The sequence below is a fragment of the Phaenicophaeus curvirostris genome, chromosome 1 (genome assembly GCF_032191515.1).
Source record: "Phaenicophaeus curvirostris isolate KB17595 chromosome 1, BPBGC_Pcur_1.0, whole genome shotgun sequence".
Lineage (NCBI taxonomy): Eukaryota > Metazoa > Chordata > Aves > Cuculiformes > Cuculidae > Phaenicophaeus > Phaenicophaeus curvirostris.
The window spans coordinates 76,564,970-76,588,826 of record NC_091392.1 but is presented as its reverse complement, the minus strand read 5'-3'; the positions used below and the strand labels follow the sequence as shown (position 1 = coordinate 76,588,826).

At 42.8% G+C, this 23,857-nt stretch overlaps 2 protein-coding genes across 2 annotated transcripts; one reads left to right on the top strand and one right to left on the bottom strand.

Moving 5' to 3' along the window:
- Positions 1-230: 230 nt before the first annotated feature.
- Positions 231-1,146, bottom strand: LOC138716692 (late histone H2A.2.2-like). The gene has a single exon (XM_069849861.1). The coding sequence runs from the start codon at positions 835-837 to the stop codon at positions 331-333; it is 507 nt and encodes a 168-aa protein (XP_069705962.1). The 5' UTR covers positions 838-1,146; the 3' UTR covers positions 231-330.
- A 17,928-nt stretch (positions 1,147-19,074) lies between these two features.
- On the top strand, positions 19,075-23,287 carry LOC138717221 (ovostatin-like). Its single transcript, XM_069850642.1, has 6 exons — positions 19,075-19,237; positions 20,778-20,961; positions 21,592-21,748; positions 22,623-22,675; positions 23,164-23,184; positions 23,255-23,287. The coding sequence occupies exons 1-6, from the start codon at positions 19,173-19,175 to the stop codon at positions 23,285-23,287; spliced, it is 513 nt and encodes a 170-aa protein (XP_069706743.1). The 5' UTR covers positions 19,075-19,172.
- Positions 23,288-23,857: the final 570 nt, after the last annotated feature.

Genomic DNA, 23,857 nt, shown 5'->3' with positions numbered 1-23,857 from the left:
CTCTTCTCATTCCCTGCTGATGTCAGATCAACCATAAAGCTGAGCTGAAGGCAGCTGCTGCCTGTCAGTGCCAGTTGCCCTCCAGGCATGTTCCTGCCCTCCTCCTAAGAAAGGATTGTGCTACCACCTCCCTTTACAGAGCCTTCTGCCTGTGTTCAGCTCTGTGCCTTCATTTTGCCAGAAGAAATGAGTCCAACTCACTGCACAAATGACATTGCAGAAGCTTTTATTATACCGTTAGACCATAGAGATGGATTTGGCCAGAGCCTTGCAAACGTGACAGTCCTTGACTTGTCTTGCTGGTGGGAGGCAAGAGCTCCTGCTTTCTTCTCACTTGGCAGCAGCTGTGGTGTGGGCACATGCAGACCGTGGCCTGGAGCTTCTCTTCCCGCTCTTGCTCATCTTCTTTCTGGAGAGTGGGGCCGCACGCTTGCTTTGGAGGACAGTCCTGCCACAGTGCCTGGGCATGCTGTCTTGCAGGAGTTTCTTGAGTGCAGAGTTCTTTTGCACTGCTGTCTTCAAGTGTGATGGAGAAATGCGCCTCTGGTTGCTCTTCTTGGCAACCTTGCCGGCCACATCCATGGTCTTGTGCACCACACACTGCATCACCGCAGCCAGATAGACGGGGGCCTTGGCTGCAAAGCGCTCAGCAAAGTGACCTCTGCGCAGATGCCTCTCTACACGGCTCACAGGAAAGAGTAGCCCAGCACGCGAGGAGCGGGAGGAGTAGCATTTTTTGGACTTTGCTTCACTGTGTTCAGAGGGAGCCTCAGAACAGGATGCTTCAGATTCTGACTCCTGCTCTGACACAACAACGCCTTCCTCTGATCCGGACATGCTTCTTGCAGCTTACTCCTGCAGGTCTCTCCACTCTATGTCTTCCTGTTCCCCGTCTGCCTTGCCTGCCTGTCCTTGCTTTCCTTGCTGGCCCTCGGTGGTGGTTCCTGTCTCTGGATTCAGGTTGCCTAGGCCTGGCCAAGCTTTGTCTGGGGAAGGGCGGCCCCTCAGGAGAGGTGCTAGTGCTCAGCTGCTGTCCTTGTGCAGGCTCTGGCCCTCTGATCACCCAGACAACAGGAGCAAGGGCTCTCTTGGGTTGTCACAGACCAATAGGAAAGGACTCCTTCTGTGACCTCACTGCCCTCCTTATGACATCACCCCTGATGGCTGCTGTACTAGTGAACTGGTCCAACCTATAACTGGCCTCCAAGACTTCATTCCACCCCACATTACTTCATCTGGCTAACCAAGGGCATATGCACATGCTGGCACAGGAGGAGGGCACCAACTCCGTTCTGGCCACAGTGCTCACAGAAATTCTATTCACAACATGAGCCTTTTCCACCACGGAAAACAAGGTTAAAAACTGTTCACATTTGACTTCTACTGTTTTTATTTTATTTAAAACCATGATTCTACCTAATCGTGTGGCATAAAACTTGTGCTATCATGTTGCATAAAACTCGTGCTGTATGCATGCTCTTAGAAAAATGTGGCTTTATTTAGCTGAATATGCAAGGAGCAGTATCAAAACCCAGAATCAGCCTCCAATGCTTATAGACAACATAATCTTTTTTCAAGTTACTCAGCCCCTATTAATACTACAAGACTGGTGCATTTTATTTGTCTCTAGCACTCAGGTGCCCCCCTACCCTTAGTCCGTCCAGGTCAGCTCAGAGCAAACCTAGCCTACGTTACCAGCAATGTTTGACTGCCAAGAAACACCTGGAGTAATCCAGGGCAGCCTCCCCACATAGGGCTGGGTTTGGGAGTGATGGGGATGAGGCAGTGGGGTGGGCTCAGAGGGAGGCCACCATGTCATGTTGCCATGACTCTGTTGTGAAGCTGCCACTGGCCTGTGTGCCTCCCCCACCCTCACCTCCTCCTCCTTCTGGGAAAGTGGCAGGGATGGCCTAGCATCGGTCTGGAAGCACATGCCTGGAAGAGAAGGAGCGAGTTTACAGTGTCAGAACTGAAGCCTCCATCCAGACCTCCTCTTGGGAAATGGCAGGCTTGTGGTCCAGCCTGCTGCTGGCCGCTGGAGCTCAGCCCCTCAACACCGTGAGAGGAAAATGCTGTGCAGGGGGATGTTCTGCTGGCAAAAGTAACTCAGTTTCTCACCCATTTCCCTACTCCATCTCTTTCTAACAGCACTAAACTGCGAAATTGAGAGCAAACAGTGACCAATAGCTTCCAGTTTTGGTTTTAAATGGAGGCAAAGGACTTCTTTAAACAAAAGCAGCGGTCAAGGTCTATCCAGCTATTTTTCAGTCCTTCACAGCCATGTATTTCCCCAGCCACGTGCAATCATAACTCACTGTTGGGGCTGCACATTTCATTAGCACACACCTTCACAGTAAGGAACATCCCAGTTATTTCTCAAAAACCTAGCACCAATCATTAACTGCTAAGAAAATCCAAATGAGTTTTGAAAACACACAAAGTTGTGGTTCTTCTTCCAGAAACTGTTCAGTACACACTCTTTACTGACCGACAGAGTATTGCATCCCATAAACATCATACTTGGTATAAAAGTGAGAAGTCACAAGGGTCTCACTCTCTTCTGCGATGGCCTGCGCCCAGTGAGGACCTTGTCTGCCTGGTTGCTCCTGATCCCAGATCTATGTATTCCTGAATCCAGTTCCTGAGTCCAGATCCCTCCTATCCATGGACCCATTCCCTCCTGTCTGCTCTACAGTACTTGTGGTAATGTAGTCATTAAAGGGTGGGGGTGCAATCTTGTATATTCATATATATTTTATTACTTTCTAATTATTTTCATTATTATTGTTGTTGTTATCATTTCATTAAAGCTGTAGTTCTAGTTTTCAACTCACAAGTCTTTTTCCTTTCATTTCTCTCTCCCCTTTCCCTGTGGGGGTAGAGACGGGGAAGAGATTTTGGTAACTCAACTGCATAGTTTTAGCTGCCAAAATTTAGCCACATGGGGCTAAACCATGACAGCCTGAACCTGTTGTGAGAAAACCAGAGGCAATCTATAATGGAATTACTGCAGTACACCATTTAAGACACAGATTTACAACAAATCCATCTAGCACAGTTTTTCCATGGGTTTTTTTTCTGATTATCACTATGAAATATGCTCCTGTATATACAGGGGTGAGATCAGACAGCAAACAAATCTTCCTGTCCTAAAAAGGCTCTAGGAACGGCAGAATTGCACATTTCAGGCATATGTTATGTTTGGCATAACATTTCACTATTATTTTAATATATCTGGTGTCTTGTACCAGAGATACTAAATATTCTGTTGGAATTGTACATTAGGGCAAATAATGTCTTGCCCTGATGTCTTTTTAGCATTCAAAACTAGTGTTTGTCTCTTAGAGAACAGGATTCCAACACACAACATATGACTTCTTGGGTTAAAGCTTTCACCGCTAACAGCCCTAGATCCACTTTACTTTCCTGTTTATCAGGTGAAAATTCTTCTTGCACCTAGAAAAAGCCTTTTTAAACTGCTCCTTCTCATGAAGCTTCCAAGTATCTGAGCCTAGTAAGAAACAGCAACACACAAGTGATTAGAATGCTCACAGAGAAATCAGCACTATTTATTCTTCACGTATTGACATCTCCCCTACTTCAGAGAGGAATGACCAAGGACAGCAGTGAATTTCTTGGCACCAGTAGTTGTTACTGCCAGCAGGTGGGCAGTAACAGCACAGGCATGGCTGAAAGGAAGAGCGTACAGCAAGGACCATTCGGCATTGTCACATTTTGGTACGTTTCTCCCATTGGGTGTCGCTGCAGGGCAGTACACATAAAGGAACAGGCTGGAACGAGAGAACAGAGCATTCCTCATGTAAGACAGAACCATGAACAGATTAAAATCAGGATGCTTTGCTACTGCCTGTCCTGCCCCAAAGAACATGAATCATTGTTCACACATAATTTTAAATAAATTCTTTAAATCAGGAGGCATAAAGGGAACTGAAATATCTGTTGGGATTCTAGGCAAAGGAACAAGCTCTACTTCCAGTTTACTGGCATAATGATAATTAGCCAGATCTCTGAGGCCTCCTGCAGAGTAGCATATGGGAGTGTTGTTAAATAACGCAAAGCAGAGCAGACCCACTCTGGGCTTAATGAGGGCCAGGTGGGAGGCATTTACTCAGCAAGGAGCACCTAGGGGTTTTGCAGTTGTCAAGCACAGGATGTTTATCTAGAGGAGACCCTGTTTTTTATCTAACAACGCAATTCCTAATTTTCCTAATCTTTAGGGTAGCAGTACTTATCTGATTGTGACCTGATGTGCAAAAGCCAAAACAAACTCTTCTTTATATACCAGGTCAGGCTCTGTAATTCCTGGAGAGGTTAATGCAGACTGAAGGAACAGGCAGCACACAAGAACTCTGCAGGGTTGGTAAAGGGGCCATGAGGTTCAACACGGCCAAGGCCAAGGTCCTACACCTGCATTGGGGAAATCTGCAGTTTCAATACAGCATCAAAAGAAACGTGGCCAGCAGGGTGAGGAAGGGGATTCTGCCCCTCTGCTCTGCTCTTGTGAGACCCCACCTGGAGTACTGTGTCTAGTTCTGGAATCCTCAGCATAAGAAGGATATGGAACTGTTGGGATGGGTCCAGAGGAGGGCTACAAAGATGATTAGAGGGCTGCAGCAGAGCCCATATGAGGACAGGCTGAGAGAGTTGGGGTTGTTCAGCCTGGAGAAGAGAAGGCTCTGAGGAGATCTTATAGCAACCTTCCAGCACCTGAAGGGGGCCTACAAGAAAGCTGGGCAGGGACTATTTACAAAAGCTTGTAGCGATAGGACTAGGGGCAATGGGTATAAACTGGAGAGAGGGGCAGATTTAGACTAAACATAAGGAAGAATTTCTTCACTATGAGGGTGGTGAGGCCCTGGCACAAGTTGCCCAGGGAAGCTGTGGCTGCCCTATCCCCGGAAGTGTTCAAGGCCAGGTTGGATGGGGCCCTGAGCAGCCTGATCTAGTGGGAGGTGTCCCTGCCCATGGCAGGGGTGTTGGAACTGGATGATCTTTAAAGTCCCTTCCAACCCAAATGATTCTATGATTCTAGGCCACAGAACAGAAACTCTGAGCAACTCCCGGCTCCCACCAGTAACAAAGGCTGTCTCAGTCTGTTGTTAATTGTGACCAAATAGCTGCTCTTACTGTAATGTTGTGTTGTGTTTCATGCATACAATGCAAGGCCATCTCTGGGTTCATTCCTCCCCCTGGCATGACATCAGAGCAGGCCAAGTTGAGCAGCTCAGTTACTGCAAACACAATGAAAACCAATAGAAAGTCAGTTTCTGCCAAGAAAGAAGAAAAGTTGTGATATGAGACAGGGGAGAACAGAGCAAGTGAAGGAGACAGACTGGAGAAGAGGCACAGGAAAAAGCTGGATGTCCCAATGCTCTGTGAATTGCTGTCTATAACTTAACAACAGCTTTGGGAGTGAGAACTCCAGAGACAAATCTCTCCTCTACCAAGGTTGCTGCAGGTGAGGTGGGACAGCTACAAGTACCCCTGACCCCATGGAAGATGCTACTGAACGTGTAACAGTTATTATTTATTCACTGTTCTGTCTGAACTGAGCAACCTCTTTCCTTCTAACACTGTCATATGGGAAGGTGGTTGAGAAAAGAAGGGAGAGAACTTGAATGTACCCAAAACTGCTGTGAAAACATCAGTGGCTCAGAGAGGAGGTGATATCTCTAGGATCAAAATATTAGTAGCGCAAAGGATATCACATATTCGAGCCTGGTACAGACACACTGTTATTCAGTTTTCTGGTTCTCAGCAATTATTCAAACCCAAAGACCCCGCCTCTGTCCTCCAACCATCAAATCCCAGTTCCAATGCATTACAAGCAATTTGCAGCAGGAAAACAGCTGCTACACCCAAGAAAGAAGTTGAGATGACGATGTACAGTTGCTGGCCTGCTGCAAGTAGTTTATTCACAGCACTACTGTTTCCACAAACCTATGGGAAAGGTGTGACTCAGTTGCCAATTCCTGCTCCCCCTTTTAAAGAAAAAAAAGGAGATTGCCATTTTCAAAATCTGATTTAATACAGCATAGATTTTCAGAAGAAGTAAAAGCACGTGAAATGACAAAACTCCTACTGGACCCCACTATTTTACTCCCTGCTGATTATGCACATTCAGGGCCAGAAGCTGAATACTGGAGCACCTACCTGTACTGGAGAATTACATATTCCTAGCTAGACTTCTGCCATGTAAACACAAGTACAGATTAGACGGTAAGCTCTGAACTGTAAGCATCATTCAAGGCTTCTGTATGTATTCTCCCAAAGGGCAAGCAGCTGAACAGCAGAATAGCCTTCCTTGTTGGATGCTAATGCTTTAAGACAGTTGCAAAGGCAACCCAGCTGATTTTTTTTGCATTTTGCAAAGCAGACAATTGAATATGCCCAATGCAGAAAAACCCCAAACCCGCCAGTGCCACAGTTGTGCAAATATATAGAGCATATCTATAACCAGCAAAAATAAACAGGATATAGAGCAGACCTCTTTTACTTATTTGTAGAACACTAAAACTTTATATAACTGGCTATTTTAATTGAAATTTAAAACAGGAGAGAGAATTGCAAACCCAGCACCAGATCAGTGAGCTCCATGTTTGAAGAGAGTGCCTCTTTTCCACAAAGATCATAGCACTTAGCATGCGACCCACACTCCTGTTGCAGTTACTCCCTAGTTCACAGATCCTTACATATCTGCATAAACACAAAACACTGAAAAATGTTGCTTAGTTTTTCGTACTACTCTTTATCCAAGACAAAACTTTAACAAATGGCCAGCAGCCCAGAGAGTCCTGCAATGTAAGAAAATAACAAGTAGAGACATGGTTGTATGAAAGGGTGGCAGAAGAAAGTAAAATGTTAAAATATTGTTATCCTTTACTTCTGTAATGTTCAAGAGTAGTCATCAGCCATCAGAGCTCTGTTTGAAAAACCAAACCAAAGTGCATCCCAGTGAACTTTGCAACTCGAGCATCATTATTAGATAAAAAGAGTGATTTTAAGTCTTTAAAGTTTTAGTGCAGAGGATTGCTCTTCTTTTCTGTGCAGGGAAACACCTATAGACAACTCCCCGACCTACTAATAAGCACTGAGCTCAGAACTGGGAGGGGGCCTGGGCTATTTGGAGATTGCCCTTCTGATATTTGCTTTTGGCTCTCAGAGGACAGTGCTACAGTCTGGTAATAATGCAGTGTATTAACAGCTGCCTGCTGCAGCTTATTTTCTGAACACAAACTCAGCAGAAACAATTTCCCATGTTTCTCTTACATCTTAATTCCCTTTTAGAGAGACACCAGCTGAAAAGGCAATCACTTTTGTCTGGTCCTACTCAAAGCCTAGCTTGTCTAAATCTGCAAGTGAAGAGTTAATGCCACTTGAAAATAGATACAGTTGAAAATAGATACAGTGACATTGTATGTAAACATAAGATCTCACCTAACAGACATGCAAGTTCTCCTTCAGGCTGAAGAAATTGAACTCCAAAATACAACTCCATATCATTAAGTCACTTAGAAATCATAGAATCATAGAATCACCAGGTTGGGAGAGACCCACCGGATCATCGAGTCCAACCATTCCTATCAAACACTAAACCATGCCCCTCAGCACCTCGTCCACCCATCCCTTAAACACCTCCAGGGAAGGTGACTCAACCACCTCCCTGGGCAGCCTGTTCCAGTGTCCAATGACCCTTTCTGTGAAAATCTTTTTCCTAATGTCCAGCCTAAACCTCCCCTGGCAGAGCTTGAGGCCATTCCCTCTTGTCCTGGCCCTGTCACTTGGGAGAAGAGGCCAGCTCCCTCCTCTCTACAACTTCCTTTCAGGTAGTTGTAGAGAGCAATGAGCTGTCCCCTCAGCCTCCTCTTCACCAGGCTAAACAACCCCAGCTCTCCCAGCCGTTCCTCATAAGGCCTGTTTTCCAGCCCCTTCACCAGCTTTGTTGCTCTTCTCTGCACTCGCTCCAGAGCCTCAACATCCTTCTTGTGGTGAGGGGCCCAGAACTGAACACAGCATTCAAGGAGCGGTCTCACCAGTGCCGAGTACAGAGGGAGGATAACCTCCCTGGACCTGCTGGTCACACCGTTTCTGATACAAGCCAAGATGCCATTGGCCTTCTTGGCCACCTGGACACACTGCTGGCTCATGTTCAGTCGTCTGTCAACCAACACCCCCAGGTCCCTCTCCTCCAGGCAGCTTTCTAGACAGACTTCTCCTAGTCTGTAGCACTGCATGGGGTTGTTGTGCCCCAAGTGCAGGACCCTGCACTTGGCCTTGTTAAACCTCATGCCGTTGGACTCAGCCCAGTGGTCCAGCCTGTTCAGATTCCTTTGCAGAGCCTCCCTACCCTCCAGCAGATCCACACTTCCACCCAGCTTAGTATCATCCGCAAACTTGCAAAGGGTGCACTCGATGCCTTCATCCAGGTCATTGATAAAGACATTGAACAGGGCTGGACCCAGCACTGAGCCCTGGAGAGCCCCACTTGTAACTGGCCTCCAGCTGGAGTTAATGCCATTTATCACCACTCTCTGGGCCCGGCCATCCAACCAGTTTTCCACCCAGGAGAGTGTGTGCCTGTCCTGGCCAGAGGCTGACAGTTTCCGAAGCAGACTGCTGTGAGAAACTGTGTCAAAGGCTTTACTGAAGTCCAGGAAGACCACATCCACAGCCTTTCCCTCATCCAGTAGTCGAGTCACTTTACCATAGAAGGCAATCAGGTTAGTTTGGCAAGACCTGCCTTTTGTGAACCCATGTTGACTGGGCCTGATCACCCAGTTCTCTTGCATGTGCTTCAGGATAGCACTCAAGATCACCTGTTCCATGACTTTCCCTGGCACTGAAGTCAGACTGACAGGCCTGTAGTTCCCTGGATCCTCCCTGCAACCCTTCTTGTAGATGGGCACAACATCAGCCAACCTCCAGTCCAGTGGAACTTCCCCAGTCAGCCAGGACGGTTGGAAGATGATGGAAACACAATGATGATGATGCTGCACACAAAATGGTTACGGATGCAGCTTCTACCGAAACCACATTTTGAGTCAGTCTTAAGAAAGCACATCAGAGTCTATGCTGCCTGAAACACTGAAGTCAAGAGAACCTTTTAGCAACTGCAGAAAGCTGATGAGTTTGAAAGAGAATTTTCCACCTTCCTTTAAAATGCTGCAAGTAAGAATGGCTGTGCTGTAAATATTTAGAGTAACAAACTGCCCTGGTTATTTCATTTGCCCTTTAATGGGACTAAAAATATACTATAAAGGCACATAGTTACAAAGTTCACTTCACTACTCACTTCTCCTGAGAAAAACATCCCACAGTAATTCAGCAGCATAGAGGAACACTACAGAATAGCTCATAAGAAGCTGCAAGTTCAACATCCAACTGAGATTTCAAAGAAGACTGAGCAAATACCACTGCATTATTCCATCTCCTCTGAGACACACCACCTTTTTAACTCCTATCAGCAAGAGAAGAGGAACACTGCCTGCAAGAGACACAAACTAACATTCAAGGATGGTGCAAAAAGGTTTAATTAAAAAGCATGGCAGCAAAATACACCATGTAAATTCCAAGTTGACATCAGCCTGAAAATATTCATTCACTAGGAGCAATCCCCATCCATGAAAAGTGAAAGCAGAGGAACGGTCCTACACAAGAAAGGACCAAATGACCTTTTAAGCAGGCCCAACAACAGAGGCTTCAGGAAGAAATATACACATGGAAACATTATTATCTGACCCAGCTAAAGATTATTAATTTCAGTATACTGCAGTAGAGACAAACTTACACATCAATTTTGTTTCATCTAACAATGAAGTGCTTTTAAGCTGCCAGCAGACTTAAGCACAGGAGTATGAATTAATGATCGGCTGCATTTGCCTCAGAGCAGCTGACATCTGGGATGTCTTTGGAGAGCTTTAATATTCTGCCAGATAGATTTAAGAGAATGGGCATCAAATAATGTGAAAAGTGTATAAATTATCTGAGTGGTAATGCTTCCTAGCCCATTCACAACTTTAGATGGTTTGGTCTGCTTAGTTCTCATTCCTGCCCTTTTCCACTGAAATCTTCCCTAGATCACTCCCAAGCATAGATTAAACCATATCTTTCTTACTCCTTGCTTCAGCTCCTCATGCTATGATTTTACAGAGCATTATCATACTGAGCATGGCACACTGCTTGCCCACTCCAGCCAGAAAGATGCACTGTAACTTTTCCAGTAGCAGCTCTGGGGTTTTATGCTGGTTTGACTAGCAGAGGCGCAAGAGCTATTTCAGATCTCACAGCAGGGAAATGCATTTGAAGTTGCAGTGCAATGCTTCCATTCCACTGGCTGGTGCCCACCCTGCAAGCTTGTGATCTGGCTGCTTTGGGTCACCTTAAAAAATCCAGTATTCTCAAATTTTTGGTGGTCTCATGGAAAGAATCATTTTCAGAGCCTGACAGCACAGTCTGTGCAAGGACAGGAAGAAGGAATGCAAATGAGGAAATGCTCAGCAGCATAAGACATGCAGTCATCATTGCCAAAGCCCAACAAGGGGACTAGGCTTGCCTTGTTGCACTGCTGCATTGACCACAGTGCTTTCCAAATGCACTTTTGCTGGTGTCCTTAGGACTCTAGTGTTCCACCATGTTTCTCTCTCCTGCATAAGATTCACCTCATCAAACCAGGTTTTGGTGGTGCTGGAGACAGGTGGCAGGGCAGCTGAAGGAGGGACACAGCAGCTCCATAAAGTCCCATTCCCTCAGCTGTGCCAAGGACTAGGGCACATGGAGTACAGACCACCCCACAGCATTGCTGACCCTCCTGCCAGGCCTCATCATGTCTCTCTCCACCAGCTCTGTCCTGGGTGCTTCCCCACAGTAGCACTCATAGCAGCTCGCCCAGGGTCTTCCGGGGAGCCTATATGCCTGGCCACTCCTCCAGGACCTCCATGGGGCTCTGTCCCCTCAGCTCTTGTCAGCCACCAGAGCCCAGACAGGAAAGACCAATGTGTCAAGTCTAGCAGCTCCATGCAGCCCATCAGCTCCCTTCAGGGGCAATAAGTAACAAAGAAGTAGATAAATTACAGAGACTACTGACTTCAGGTACTGCTACAGTAAGACATGCACTGCTCCCATCTTCTGGTTGAGGAACTTCACCTGCTGCCTGGAAAGCCAGAACCTCTCAATAAGAACAGGGTAAGGAGGTTACAGCTGTCATGATCTTGCTGAGAAGGTCTTTAGGTGGCGCCTGGTCTCCCCGAGGTATATTTTGCCCAATGCCCACTCCAGACTGCCAACAGATGTGCTTAGGGTCATACCCACCAACACGCCGCCAGTCCCTCTGCTCTGTCTCCTCAGCACACTTCCCTGTCTCTCTCCTGATTAGCTGTTGTCTGCAGTATTTGTCAGTATTTGCCCTTCTCTGTTTGATGCAAGAACAGTTTGATCCAGTTTGATCCAGTTTGATCCAGTAACAGCTTCATATTTAGTTTCCTTTTGCTTCCTGATTGCTTGTCCCTGTGCCTCGCAACACACCCACAGCTGACACTCCCGATTCCTGGCAGTCTCAGGACAGCCAGGGATGTACATGATTGCTCATTAATTACTGAGTAATCATCCCCATATTATTAAAAAGGTAGTAATTGTTTATAATGATACTATTCCTGCACCTTTTGTAAAGGTGGTTTGGTGCTGTTGTCCAAATGCCCCTGGCTGCAGCATCATCTCGATCCCAGCTCTGCTTTGGACTGTGGTTAGAGGGCCTCATTCCCCTCTGTGCAGGGCAGTCCTGAGTTAAGCAGCAGCACTTGTTCTCGTGTTCCCTCAGGAACTGCTGTTTTTATTTCCTTCTATGCAGCCTGAGCATACATCTGGCGTTCACTGCATGGGGAAAACATGTAGCGGCTGGTGTCACTGTGGTCATACGGGTTTCTTAGAGTTTCAGGATGTCCTCTTACTGTCTAACTTTCCAGAGAGGGTTCAAATTCAGTAGTCTCCTTTTCCACAGCAGCACCAGTCTCCAAGCCAAGTAGTTGTAGACTGGAAGGTGACACAGCCCTGTTCTAGAGATCTTCAAAGTTTCCTTCAATTGTCAGTAGCTCAGAGCATTTGCTTTCAGCACCAATGCAACTGTATTCACTTCACAGAGAGATCACATTGCTATGAGATTCAGGAACACTGAAAATTAGAGTAATTACTAATCTAACAAAGTGAAGCCAAACTGAAATATCATCAGGTCAGGTAAAATGATGATGCTCTGCTTGAGTGTTCTATATAAAGATAGATAAAATTGCAAAATTAACTTTGGGACTTAGAAATCACTTTTGATCAAGTTGTGGCCTTTGCTTCCAAATCTCATCAGCAGAAATTAGCTTCTTGTTTTCTTAAGAATGAAAACATCCAGCTTCCAACATCAGATAAGTTTCAGCATTGGGCTGCTGTTGTTACCTAGTGAAGAGAGCAACTCATCGAGTTCTCACTTCTGCAGTGAATGAGCTGTGGTGCAGCCCAGTGCTCCTCTAATATCAGGTCCCAACTGCAGGCTGACTGAGAAAGAACATTCTGGTAATTAAAGTATGTAAGTGGGAATCTGCTTTAAACTTTATATTTCACACACTTTGATCAAGATCCAGACCCTTGGCTGCACTGTGCTTCACTTTACCAGTTTAGAGGCTGTATTTTTTCTTTTAGACAACAAAATTAGGATGATCTATATTACAAGTCAGAGCTTTCATACCTTGTCTAAACATTTCCCACTGATGTTACTGTTGACAAGCTCCTGTTGGTCACTATCCCACAAGCAGACCTGCAGGGCTCAAATTACCCAATATGAACAGTGGATTTTCAGGTTAGCAAGAGGAAAGAGTGACTCCGCTAATGGATGTAAGTAGATTCCCCTCACTGCTGCAGTGAAAACTAAAGGTATTTCTCCTGGAAAATGCAAGTTTTCTAGTGGATGTGCTGCAGGGTGATTTTATCGGTAGGGAAAAGTGAGGTAGATACACAAGTGGTTTGAGCTGCAAATTCTTTGGTCCCTGGTCTCCGCAAGAATGACTAGATCTTCAGGCACAATGAAGAGACATGCAAAAGCCTTGTTTTCACTTCCAGAAGAGTCACTCTTGGAGGCTTCTCCAATGTCCTATTGCTTACATGTTAGCTCACTGAATGCTGCCCCTTGCAAAACTACAGTGGGTATACAGCAGGTATATGTGGCTACTGTCATTGTTTCATATCACCAGGAAGAAGTTTTCAGCAGTCCATAGGCCTTTGTTAGATGAAATCATACACATGAAAAATGTCTTATACTAAATGGAAGCTTTCATGTTGTGAGGCATGTGTTGGAGCCTTTACTCACGCATGGCTCAAAAAGCTGGAAAACCCAGGTCTTAAAGTACACAGAGGAATGACATCACTTTAAACAGTATCTCTTATGTCTTTCAAATACTGATTCTCCTGCCTCTACTGGCACCCCATGAGACTATATTAACTAGTTCTCTCATGAGACCATCTAGTCTTTGTAGCGTTTTCAATTAGAAATTTCAGGATCAAGATGCCTGGTTTCCTGCACGTGGTAGTCCACTTGTCTTTATGATTGTTGGTATTGTTTCATTGGATCTTGCAACTGGGGAACGCTTTTAGGCGTCTGTTGCGCCTAAATTCTAGCTGATGCTATAGGGTGAGCAGTGGGAGTCTTTCCTGGCTCACGGACCAACTACAACTTCAACCTCAGCATACCTTCTGAAGTGGAACATATTTTTATTGACAAGGGTCATCCCAGAGCAGGAAAAGCAGCAACGTTTTTAGGTCCAAGCCTGGCTTTCCTGTGATTGCAAAATACACCTTCAGCTACTAGAGTTTGGATGTTTCCAAGCTGATGAAATGGGAGATTACTTGGTGGGCTGGTGTAGGGTCTCATGTATTGTTCTCATTTTTTTTTTTAGTAGAAAACCTCGAAAACCTAGGTATGAAACCCAAATGAACTCCTTTAAACATAGGGAGTGAGAGATTATTTAGAATTTGAGTGTGAAGGGAACTGATTCGGATTCATTTTCTTTGTAACAGAATCCAAAATTTGAGATGCTGACATTTCAAAAAGGAGTTTACTTAGTTTGACTTTTTAAAGCCCTGACACAAGTCTGCCTGTCTCCACCTAAAGTAGCAGAACAATATGAATATGGGAACAAGGAAAATAGCTCCTTGACTTTTAAAAGTTGTCATACTTGTGCCCTGTGCTCAAGAGAAATACATGTTCAGGTCCTTTATGGCAAATGTTTGTAGCAACCAAATCTTAAGTTAAATCAATATGTAATTGGTTCAAGATTTTGAGGTAATCTAGAATAGCAGCTATATAGTTACTGCATTACAGCTGCATTATCCATAAATTGTTGGGTGTTTTATCTTTTGAAAAGTAAGATTTTGATATCAAATTGTTCATTTAAATACTTAATACTTATTAGTTTAACTAGAACAATAGGGAATAATAATTATTGTTGATACTGCTACTGCTCTCTTCTTGATCTCATCTTCTGTCCTCATTACACATCACCGTGGATTCTCTGGCAGACTTCTGATTCTTGTTGTTTTTGAAGAAAGATTGATTATTAGTTTTGATTGCCTTCAATAATCTTTTTTAAATTCTTTTTTCATCCTTGCTATGTCTATATCCTTATATTTCCATCACTTAAACACAACAGAGGTTTTTCAAGGTTGTCTGTGCACATTATACTTTCTAGATCAAGAATAATGGATGGTATTTCAAGTATTTCATGCCCTATGTTGTTGTAATCCTTAATTTTTCATAAGCAGGGCTAAAATATGTTCCTGAAAGTTGATGTAGACAACATACTAGTTAATTTACCATCATCATATCCATAACAAAAACCTTGCAGGGACTGAACAATGAGCTTTTCTTAATATAATAGTTTACTTTCGTTAATATAACATTGACACAGCGCTTAGTATCATGCAGTCTTTGTTATTTCTGAAAACAAGCAACGTCAAAAATTTTCCATCCATTCAGCATGAAATGATACTGTTTAATCTACCAACCACATTGGCAGCTGCCTGTTGCTAGCAAACACTCTGACGAATACCATCTCTTGCAAACCTAAAATCTTGCAGGTGGGGACATGCATTGTGAAAGTGGAAGGCTGAACAGGCAAATTCATACAAAATGTCCAAACTCTGAGGCTTACACAATACTACTTGAGACACCTTGTCTTTTAAAATGAAATTTTTTTGTCAGAGTGGGTTTGATAAACGTGTTTTGGGGAAGTATTTGTCAAATTACAGTAGAATTTCCTAAAAAGATCCCAGACTAGCAAATAGATTGGGACTATTGATGAGAATATTTGTGTAAGCAAAATGGAAGCTGGGCCTCCAGCTCCACATCTACTTGTTTCAGAGAAAGAAAACAGACAATAAGAGAGGTATTGTAGTGTGGGGTGAATTGTTTGTGCTTCATCTCAGATGAAGTAATCGCCTAGAAGGTACTCTCTGTCCTTAAGTGTTATGCAAATATAAAGTGGAGCCATAGATGAGAAACTAGTAATTAACTATTACTCATTGTTCTGGGAAATCCAAGGTTTCACTGCTCATGTTTCCACAGAACTTCCTGCTATTCCTCTGACACAAAGGAAAACAGGCAAAACCTAGGTCTGTATTGACTGAGAATTTGAATGCCTCAACTCAGCTTTCAAAAAAATGCACTGTTCTCTACAGCAAATGGACATCCTTTGATGCTTTTATTTTTGAATTTGTGACCACATTGAGTGTCTAGATTGTGCACATACAGCTATACTGTGCATTTTGGGACAGTGCGGGGACATCTGCTAGCTAGCTGGGATAGGCTAGCTGCTAGCTAGCTGGATAGGTGGGATAGTTACAAATTCAGAAAATTCTCTGTTGTGAGTGCAGTGTACATGCAAAACATTGAATTTAACTGCTGGAATCAGTGTTAGCTGGAAAACTTCACCCTGTTGTGTATGTGTGCCCTTTGCAAAAGGGAAGAAGGGGACATGTGCATCTGATGAGATAAAAGGTACAGGTAAATTTGGCTTTATTTAGAAGAGAACTAACTTACAGCACAGCTACAACAATCATGCGTCTGACCCATCCAGAGAAAGAGTGGAGAAAAGATGTATGTGTACATAAAAACTCTTCATAAGAGAGAGCAAATGCAAAGTTTGAAGTCTGGGTTGAATGAAGACATCTTGATTCTGTCCTGTCCAAAGCGCATGTAACGTGACTACTTTGGAAATTATGTATACATGTGATGCTTAAGCCTGTATTTACATTGTTTTGGTCTTGAAGTGCATTTGGCACTGCTCCTTATTTCATCAATTTTCTAGCTGAACTATGATCTCCAAGTCTATCTTTTCTTACACCAAAATAAAAGTAGTGCCAACCTAAGGTCAACAGGTTGGTTTATATGACACCTGCTATCAAGGCTGCCTCTGTGTGCCTGTCTTGTAACAGCTGCTCAGTGTGGGGTTCATTTTTCCCCCCATGTTAAATCTTTATATTCATGCTTCCAGATGATTAATCACACACACACACACCCTGCTCCTAGCTTCTTAATCATACAACCCAAAACTTCTTCTTTTTAACTCCTACCATTGACACTGGAATAATTTCCCCATTGCACCACGGTCTTCTTAAGAATTATCCCTGACACGGTAGTGAAGCGTGTAAAGATCTGAGTTTACTTTTTATCATAACATTGCTACAATAGAAAGAGAACCTCTGGTATCAGTAACATCACTAATGTAATGAATTCAATGGCTTGTTTCCAGAGAAACATACTCCTTAATCAATTTGAACATAACGCCTTTTAAGAGCTCAGGTTTTCAAATGCTTTACCTTTTCCCTTTTCCATGTCTGTGGATCAACAAGAAAGCCCTCTTACATTTATGCTAAAATGGCATGCTGCAATTAAATAAAGGATGAACTTCTGGAGCAATTTGCACCAGGGTCCTGGAAATTATTGATATTTCCTTCTCCCTCCTTAATTCTTTTCTGTCTGTTACTTAGTACCTGTTTGAAATAAGACATGGGGTCTCAGGCTTTTCAAAGCTGCATACACAAACATGTCTGCAAAATGCCCTTAGCTGCCTTCTGCCTTCATTACAACTAAAGCAGAAGCTTTCATTACAATGTGACTGCCCAGTTTGAACACCACCAACCTGCCACACAGCATTGTCACAGGTCATTCTGGGAAGCTTTGTGCAATATTTCTCACTACTAACTCCATAAGAATAGACAGTAACTCCAGCAGCAGCCAGGACAGTTTTCTTTTCTCCTAACCTGGCCATTAGAAAGCTGCTGGGAAAGAAGGGTAGATAAGCTGGTTAGGCACAGGTAGTTTGAAATACTTCCTATGCCGCTAGAAATAATAATCCCTGTACAGCCGAATCATTTGCAAAAATGTATTATATCATGAAAAGTGCGACTGATTGATAGAATCTGGTTTTAAACAGTCTCACGTCTGCTTGTACCACATCAATATAATAGTCTTCATTTCCTTCTTCTGCCCCTTACCACTGAAATAACTTCAGGCACACTCTGCATTGCCTAACATCTTTTTTAGCGCCTCTAGCTCTCTTTCATACCCCTAACTACTCCTACAGTATATTCATCTTCCTCTTCCCATTCATCATCTATTTGGTTTAGGAAGAGGAAGGGAAAGTGCCTGGTACTTCCTGTAGGTTGCAGTAACAGACATGTTGATTGGTTACCTTATTTTGTTTGGTTGTTATTTTTCTTTTCATATTTTTTTTCTTTTCCTATCTAAGAGTGTGAATACAGTCCTCCACTACTGTAGATTATTTAGTTTCCTGTAGTCAGGCTATATTACCAAGTGTGTAGCTGACACATCAAGGAAATTGGTTCTTCCCATCTATTCAGCAGTTGTGAGACCAAATCTGTGTCCAGATTTGGCTCCACAGTACCTGAAAAGTTTTGACAGGCTTGAGGGAGTCCTATAGAGTGTCACTGGGATGGTCAGCAGCTGGAACAAATATACAGAAACGAACTGAGACAATCTTATTTATTTTGCCTGGAAAAACAAAGCCTAAGAGGGGACATAATTGAAGGGGTTTGCCATGTGACGTGGGATTATAGAGAAGACGGTGACAGGTTCTTCTCAGGGGTGCACAGTGAAAGGCAATTAGCAATGGATGCAAGTTGTAGTATGGGAAATTCTGATTTAAGGAAAAAAAATCCCAAATAGGGTTGGTTAAACATGGGAGCAGGTGTCTGCAGAGATGACATGGACTCTCCATCCTTGGAGACATTCAAAACATAGCTGGACAAGCTTTGAAACTTGCACTGCTTAAGAGGAGAGATTGGACCACCTAATGTCAGGAGGTCCTTTTCTATCTAAATTATCTTTTGATTCTACATCTTGATTATTCTGTATATTCATCTGAGTAAGATTTACTTAAAATTCACCAGTAGGCTTACTAGTTATTTGATGGGGGAAGCCGGGATGGGGGAAAATAGCTAATTGGAAGACAGATGAGTGAACAAATGAGGTAACACTGTAAGATTCCTTTCTCTAGAGATTTGCTTGTCCTGACTACTGGCAAAAATGGTAGACAACTAGCCAACACCATTCCTTACTGAATATGACTGTGTGCACTAGGAAATCCAGGTGACATTTAGAAGTTTCATCCTGTGCCATGCTGAATGTAGATATAGTCTGATGTCGTATTATTAATGCCCAGGCTCCTAGGCAGGCATGAAATACCACTGCATTACAATTACTTCTGTTTTGTGAGATGTATTTGTGGAAGATCTTCACAGAACAAGGAAACACCTAAGCAGTGGCAAATACTAACAGGCTGAAACATTAAGTAAGCTTCAGCCAAGCACATGGTAATCAGATGTAAGCTTCAATAAAACACTCAGATGGACAAGAACCGGTTTGGCTTGCAATACTTCACAAAGCTATGTGAAATATGAGAGCTTTCCTAAGCTCTTGTTTGAGAGTTCAACAAGAGCGAGAACAGAGAGGAGAGAAGAAGATGAACCTAGGCAAATTTTATGTAGACATCTTTTATTAGAATGTGATCAAAGCTGTGAAGGAGGAGCACCATATGAGGCCAGTTTAAAAGCCAGACTGTCAACTTCAGATCAGCTCTCTTCTTCCTTCTTCACAAACAGAGATGTGGTCAAGGATTCTTCTGAGTATTTTGTCCTTGAATTGGATTGCCACAGTGTCTTCTGAACCGTAAGAGATCCTACATTCTGTGCTTTTGTGATAAAATATTTTATTTTATTTCCCACCAGTTAATTTCTTCTGGGACATTGCTATATGATAAACTGGATGTTTGAGATCTAGGTTCTGAAATGTGTTGGAAGTGGAAGTGGATGACATTGAAGTGTGATTTGGAGTAATGCTCTCCATCATAAAAGTGCTATGAAATCTGATTGAATGACAGAAAACTAGAGCTAGCATAGATGAATGCATGGTAAAATGGGGAGGAGATTCAAGACTAGGCAAATAATGATCAGGGTTGATATGCATCTGCAGTACAGAGAGAGCATGCTGTATGAGGAGGCACTACAGGCCAGATAATGGCTGGTACTAGAGACTATGCTGAATGGCAATGGTATTGGTGTTAGTGTTAATATTACATCTGCTGTACTTTCAGGGCCTATATAGCACTGTCAATGTCCATGGCTTTATCCAAACAGATGATTTCAGCCATAGTTTTCAAATATACCCCAACATTAGAGCTTTAGTCCCCTCCTCAAAAGTCTCAAGGAAAACACTGAAAGCCAGAGTGTTTAGCTGAGATACAGTGTTGGTTTTAATAATTTTACTTTTAGTCTTTGAATATCATGCAGTCTAAATTGGGCAAGTGAAAACAGCAATAAAGATAATATGAGCAAGCAGCCTATAAGAGAAAACAGAGAAAGGAACAGATTACCAAGAAAAAATTGTGGGGTGCATGTTGTGCTGCAGAACCAGCTCATTGATTCTGCCATGCATTACATGAAGTGACCAGTTTGGACAGCAGAAAATTGGAGATTAACAGAAGGGCCTTAGCCAACAATAGCAAATCTGAAGGAATTTTTTTCAGAGGAAGAATCTGGGGAAGGAAGGCTGCCTTACTTATAGAGAGTAGTATAACTAAAAAAAAGCCTAATGGAAGAAAGAAGCAAAGGAAGCAGCACAGGGAGAGGAATGGAAAAAGAATAGAGCATGCAGGTTAGATTGAGTGTTCCCTGGAATATTTTGTGCATTATGCTGATTGACTTAAGATATGTCAGTTCTTACCTGAAGAGAGAGATACTGAAAGAAAAAGAAATAATCTGTTGCACCAATTAACTAGTATTTATGTCACTTATCTCTAAAAGAAGCTAAATATCACTCCTGCTTGTGGGATATTTCAGAGATTTAAGTATACATATAGGTCACGGGAGGACAGATATGCTTGTCAGGTGCTTAGACACTTCAATAATAGGAGCTGTGTAAATACCTGGAATGGAAAGACGTAGCATTGTGCTGGGTAAGAGACTGCACAGAATGATGCCAGTCTTTCAGGTCAGAAAGTACTGTGAGGGACAAAAAAATTGCCAGCCGTACTTTCTTAGCATGTTGTTTAAAATTCATTGAAAGAAATTGCAATCCTTTCCATTGTCTGAGCAAACTTCTGACCATGTCTTCCTTCACAAGTATGGCATTTCTGTGGGATTTTCCTCTCCTCTTTGCTCTGACTTCTTTTCATGACTGAACACTCTGATCTGGTCTTGCCTTCTTACAGTCAGTATGTGCTGCTGGTCCCAACAGTAGTGCGAAGTGACTCTCCACAGACCGCTTGTGTGCAGTTGCATGGACTCAGTGAACCTCTGTCCCTGAGTATTGTCCTGGAATATGGCAGTATCCAGGAAACTCTCTTTGAAGAATCTGCAATGAAGAGTGAATTCTTCAAGTGCTACAACTTCAAGGTATTTTATCTTTTGAGACTACTGCAGAGAGTGTAGAAGCTGGAGATACTTCTGAGTGCAGCTCTTTTTGTCAGTGAAGGCAGGAACAGACAGACTGCTGGAAAGGCTGACAATCTAGGCAGTAGAAAGAAAGACATATGGGTTGTAAGGGGAAGCTGGAGCAAGACTGAATAGAAAAAATCTTTTAATTGCCATCACAGGTGCATGCACTCTGTTGACCTGTCATAATTGTCAAGCTGGAAAACCCAGGTGGGACATGCTTATTTGCTTTCCTGTGACTCTGCAACATCTGAACAGATGTGAGAAACAAGTCCCAAGGTTAGGTCTTCCAGGAAACACTTCAAAATTGAGTGATACGTCTGGGTCAACCCCTGTGCAGGTAGATAGCTACATGATATGAGGAAATGCATAGGACAGGGCATAACTCAAAACTTTAGTGCCTGATGACAGATTTCCACAGCAGAAATTCCCAGATACTATCTCACTGGTAAAGATGAGGCTTTTTATGACTTTGTATGAGATATTTATGACTCACTTGTCAGTCCATATGTTACTCAAGAATCCTGGGCATCAGAGCACCACAACATATTTAATTTGCTACTTTTCATCTGAGATTTTATTTTTCTCCAGGTTCCTTCTGCTATTTCTGACCCCCTGGCATTCATTTCATTCTCTGCCAAAGGAACCACAGTCAACTTATCTGAGAGAAGATCAGTGGCGATTCAGAACGTGGATAATACTGTCTTCATCCAAACAGACAAACCCATCTACAAACCAGAGCAAGAAGGTGCTGAGGAGTTTGAGTCAGCTAGTGAACTGGGAAACTGAGTGCAAGCCTGGGTCTAGAACGACAAGGACTTCCTCTTGTGGAGAAAAAGGTCATGGACAGTGACAGCCATGAGCAATCCTTCAGATGGTGTATAATTGTCATCTGAGGTTGGGCTTATCAAAAATCAGTAAAAAATAGAATCTATTCACAAAATTGCAGCAAATGAGTAGAGAATGTATTTTTACTGAGTTAATTGCCTTTTATACCACCTTGAGTTTTGCCAGCTTTACTGAAGTCAGTCACATAAATTGTCCTTGAAGGTACTGAAAATAATAGGCTAAGCTTTGAATTAATTCATATAAAAATAAAGTAATGATGTTATTTCCTCTTAACAGCTTTTTCTACGTAACTACTAATCCAATTCACAGTGCTGATTCCATCATGATATTTAAATGGCAGTACAAGCTGCGGTATAGTTAGTTAATTATACTTCAGTGCTGCATGGGTTTATGCTTAGAATAAAGACAAATCCTTCCTTCACTTCAATTCTTTCATTGAAAGATTCATGTAAACTGTTTTTAAGTATCAAAATGTTTTGTATGAACAGTTTTTAAGGAAATGTTCCAAAGCACTAAGTCCTTCAAGAAGAAATGAAGGCAGTTCTAAGTATCTGTATTTCCTCTAGAGACTACTTTAGTCCCAGTGTGTCAGGATTGAATCTATTTATTTTGATTTTCTTTTTCACTGGCTAAGGTTATCAAATCCTTTCGAGTTCTTTGGGGCCTCTGTAGTTCTCCCTGAAGGCCTGGGCAAAGTTTATTTCGGCTGTACATTGGAAGTGACTTCCCAATGCTAAAATGAATGATCTGTTTTTTTCCTGTGTCTTTTTCAGTGTTGTTTCGTGTGGTAGCTTTGGACAGCCAGTTCAGACCTGTTCAAGAAACAGTAAGTATGAGTAACAGTCAAGATTTTTTAAGCACCTTCTTGTGGTACCTGTTTGCTGAATCTCTTCCATTTAGAAATTAAATTAAAAGGGCCTGGGATAAACCTGTTGTTGTTTTTGTAGAACTATTGTAACTCCATAACTTCACATTCCATCAATTCCCTGTCATTATAGAGGGCAAGGGGTCTGAAAGCACTCCTGGAAATCTGTCACAGTGCTTAGATTTTGTAGGCACTTCACTTCACAGGCACCAGATACATAGAAAGAGGCTGAATGTGTTTTGTAAATAACATAAATTCACAACAGGTTATCCCCTTAAAGTTATCTTTCCAATTACAGTCATGTGTTTCAAATTATTTCCTTGTCCCAGTCTTTTGTATCCAGAAAAAAATGTTAACAGCCTTCTTCATGTTCTAGTATTTCTCAAGCTTCACAGTTAATTCCTTGGCATTTTGATCATTTTTTTCTCGCTCTTTTTTTCCTCTTCCAGTATCCACAAATCATCATTGAGGTAAGAGATGCACGTCATTAAAGCACAAGCTGCTTCGGAAAGGCTTCATCATTCCCCCTGGTGTCAATAGCTGAGTGAGACTCACCAAAAGCTCACCATCTAAAGCCAGTGAGCTTGAGGAGGACAATGGATACTAGAGGAGAAGAAATCAAGAAAAGTGAAGTTACTCAGAGATGGCATGGGGTTCTTTCTGTGTCTTTTGTTAGGATTCAAACAAGAGTATTCAGTGTAGTCTGACAGGACGTCAGTAAACAGACAGGTGAAATAGCCTCATTCTCAAGCAGGCATAAGAATAGTAACTTTCTGAAATATCATGTTCTGCTGAAAGACAGGCTAACAATGAATCTTTTACCACATTCCACATCACTAGATCTCAAAACACTTTCTAAAGGAGACCAGAATAATATTTGCATTTTACAGAAGGAGGTGAGTCAGGAAGAATTATGGTGAAAGAGCTACACGTAAGCAACCTGAGTTGCAATCAGGTACTATTCCTGAATGATCTGAGAGTATAGCTAATTTCTGTTTAAACATAAACTTGTGCTTCTTTCATCCACAAACATATCTGAAAAATTAATGGTAAGTCAGAACACAGGTCACCAGCCGGACCCACATTCACCCTGTGATACATTTAGCTAATATGCCAAGACGCAAAACTTGAAAGAAGGCAAGA

Coding starts and splice junctions, on each gene's coding strand:
- LOC138716692 (XM_069849861.1), bottom strand. CDS start 837: ATGTCCGGATCAGAGGAAGGCGTTGTTGTGTCAGAGCAGGAGTCAGAA.
- LOC138717221 (XM_069850642.1), top strand. CDS start 19,173: ATGTGGTCAAGGATTCTTCTGAGTATTTTGTCCTTGAATTGGATTGCC. Junction 19,238..20,777: donor GCCACAGTGTCTTCTGAACC/GTAAGAGATCCT, acceptor GCCTTCTTACAG/TCAGTATGTGCTGCTGGTCC. Junction 20,962..21,591: donor TCAAGTGCTACAACTTCAAG/GTATTTTATCTT, acceptor ATTTTTCTCCAG/GTTCCTTCTGCTATTTCTGA.